General features: G+C 59.8%; 1 protein-coding gene across 1 annotated transcript; it reads right to left on the reverse strand.

Annotated features, from left to right (window-relative positions):
• Positions 1 to 206: 206 nt before the first annotated feature.
• Positions 207 to 723, reverse strand: LOC119367536 (protein PELPK2-like). The gene has a single exon (XM_037633017.1). It carries the CDS (start codon positions 675 to 677, stop codon positions 405 to 407), a length of 273 nt encoding a protein of 90 aa, XP_037488914.1. The 5' UTR covers positions 678 to 723; the 3' UTR covers positions 207 to 404.
• Between the last annotated feature and the right edge of the window lie 1,462 nt (positions 724 to 2,185).

The following is a 2,185-nucleotide window of genomic DNA, read 5'->3' on the forward strand; positions in this document are numbered from 1 at the left end:
TGAAGGATCCTAGGCCCGGGAGAAGCTCAGGAGGCCGTCCCGGTGGTGCCAGAGGGTGAAGCCCAGGCTACCGGACACGTGGGGGATCGACCCCCATGGACACCGACGATGGTGGGGGATCGACCTCCTTGTCTTGACTCAGCTTGGAGACTGTTATTATTTCGCTGTTCATCTATGACGAACATCAAAGTTTGTTGGGCAATCGATGCCATGTGTGAGACCTGGATATTTCAATGGGCGCAAATCCAAAAGTGCACAACACACAACGGTACACTGTATCACAATCCAATAAGGTCACACGAACACCACAGCACACCACAACGGTACAACGTATACAAGGACGGCACACACTCTGTGAAAACGATCGATTCTGAGTATCATCATGTGACGGCCCTCGTCGTCGATCACGGCTCATCGGCCTCCGGCTCGAGCTCGGGAAAGCTGAACCCGGGAATCGTAGGCATCTCGGGCATGGGGGGCAGCTCGACCTTCGGGAACGACGGCAACCCCGGGAACGGCGGCAGCAGCTCGTGCTCCGGCGCCACCTCGGGCGCCTCGGCCGGGTAGTCGTCCTCAGGCGCCGTCTCCTCCAGGCCCCGTGCCGCGCTGGCCATTGCGGCGCACGAGAGCAGCAGCACGGCCAGGAAAAGAAGCGCGGTGTTCTTGGAGGAAACCATGCCGAATGGAGCTCGATCGATGGCTTTCTTGGGGCGCTTGTGTTGATCTCTGTGATGCGATGTTCTAGTGCGCACTCGTACTTATTGGACGTGACGGAACGATAGATGGTGCGTCAGCGTGAGATTTCTGTTTCAGAAAGTGTTTTTTTTTTTAGGTTCTGGCCTCTCGGTTGGTGATCCGTCTGGTTTTGAGGCTGGGCCCTGTGTGTTTGGGAGGTTTTGGCGTGGGTGCGTGTCCCGCGGTTTGGTTGGAAAACTGACGGGTGATCACGGTTCGGTGAACGAACCATCATTTTCTTGTACGTAGCCCGAAGACCATCTTCACGTATCCACTGGTGCATACATCTTCGAGATTCCGAACCTAAGAGCATCTCCAGCTGTTCGGCGCCTCAGGGACAGAAATAGCGCCTTCTGAGGGCTAGACGGCGCTATTTTGGCCATGGAAGCGGCCGGGTTCCCGACCACGGCCCCAGGTCAGGCCCCAGGCGCCGATTTTGAGTTGAACTTCGGCTAAAATTAGACGGAAAAGACACAAATGCGGCTAATATCCGGCGGTTTTTCATTCATATTTGTACATAATAAAGAAGACATAATATAACAAAAACAAACTCCAAGCGCGGCGAGTTGACGGCCTCGATGTGCTCGAGGATGGCTTTGAGGGTGCGCCCTGGGACGCCCCACCATTGACGCCGCCCCTCGGAGTTGAGGTGTCCGTGGGGTTCGACGCTGTTCGTGGCGGCGAGCTGGTCGGAGTGGCGGCGGTCGAACTACGCCGTCCACAGTGTGTGGATGTCGGGGGCGTACCTCGGCTGGATCCGCGCGCTCTCTGGCAGCGACGACCGGATCCGCACGATCTCGGCACGCCGGTCAGCACCAGAGGGCGGCGGTGGCACCAGGACACCGCCGGCGCTAAGCCTCCACGAGCCCGGCACCCGCATGTCCGGTGGCGCCGGGTAGTCCGCCTCATAGAGGAGGCAGGCCTCGTCCTCGTGCAGGTGGCGGCGGCCGAAGCCGTTAGCCGCCGCTCCGTCGCCGGGGTAGCACTCGGCCATGGTCACGGTTCGAGAGACGAGGAGAGAGAGGGCTTCGGCGGCGAAGAAGAGAGAGTCGGCGGCGAGAGAGAGGCTGTAGAGTGTGCGTCCAGCGGGGAGGGATGGACGGCTTTTATAGCGGCGAGTGGGCGACAAGTGGGCGGCAGTGGTGTGGACGTGTGGCGGGGAGGGGGCGGGACGCACAACGGCGCACCTTCACTGCGCCGCACGTGAATCAATGGAAGGCTGACCGGCGGCAGCCTTCGCATTGATTCCCGCGGGAAAACGAGGAGATGAGGATGACGAAGATTCTCAACGACGCGCAGCGGCTGACTAGGCGGGTCCACCAAGCTTTTGCACGAAAAACGATTCCCCCGGTGTCCCCCCAACGCGCTGGGTTCGGTCTGCGTCTGTCGGCGCCAATTTCGGCCCTAACCGGCGAAAACTAGGATTTTGGGGGCGCGGTTGGGCCGATTT

Source organism: Triticum dicoccoides, chromosome 2B (assembly GCF_002162155.2).
Source record: "Triticum dicoccoides isolate Atlit2015 ecotype Zavitan chromosome 2B, WEW_v2.0, whole genome shotgun sequence".
In the NCBI taxonomy this organism is placed as follows: Eukaryota; Viridiplantae; Streptophyta; class Magnoliopsida; order Poales; family Poaceae; genus Triticum; species Triticum dicoccoides.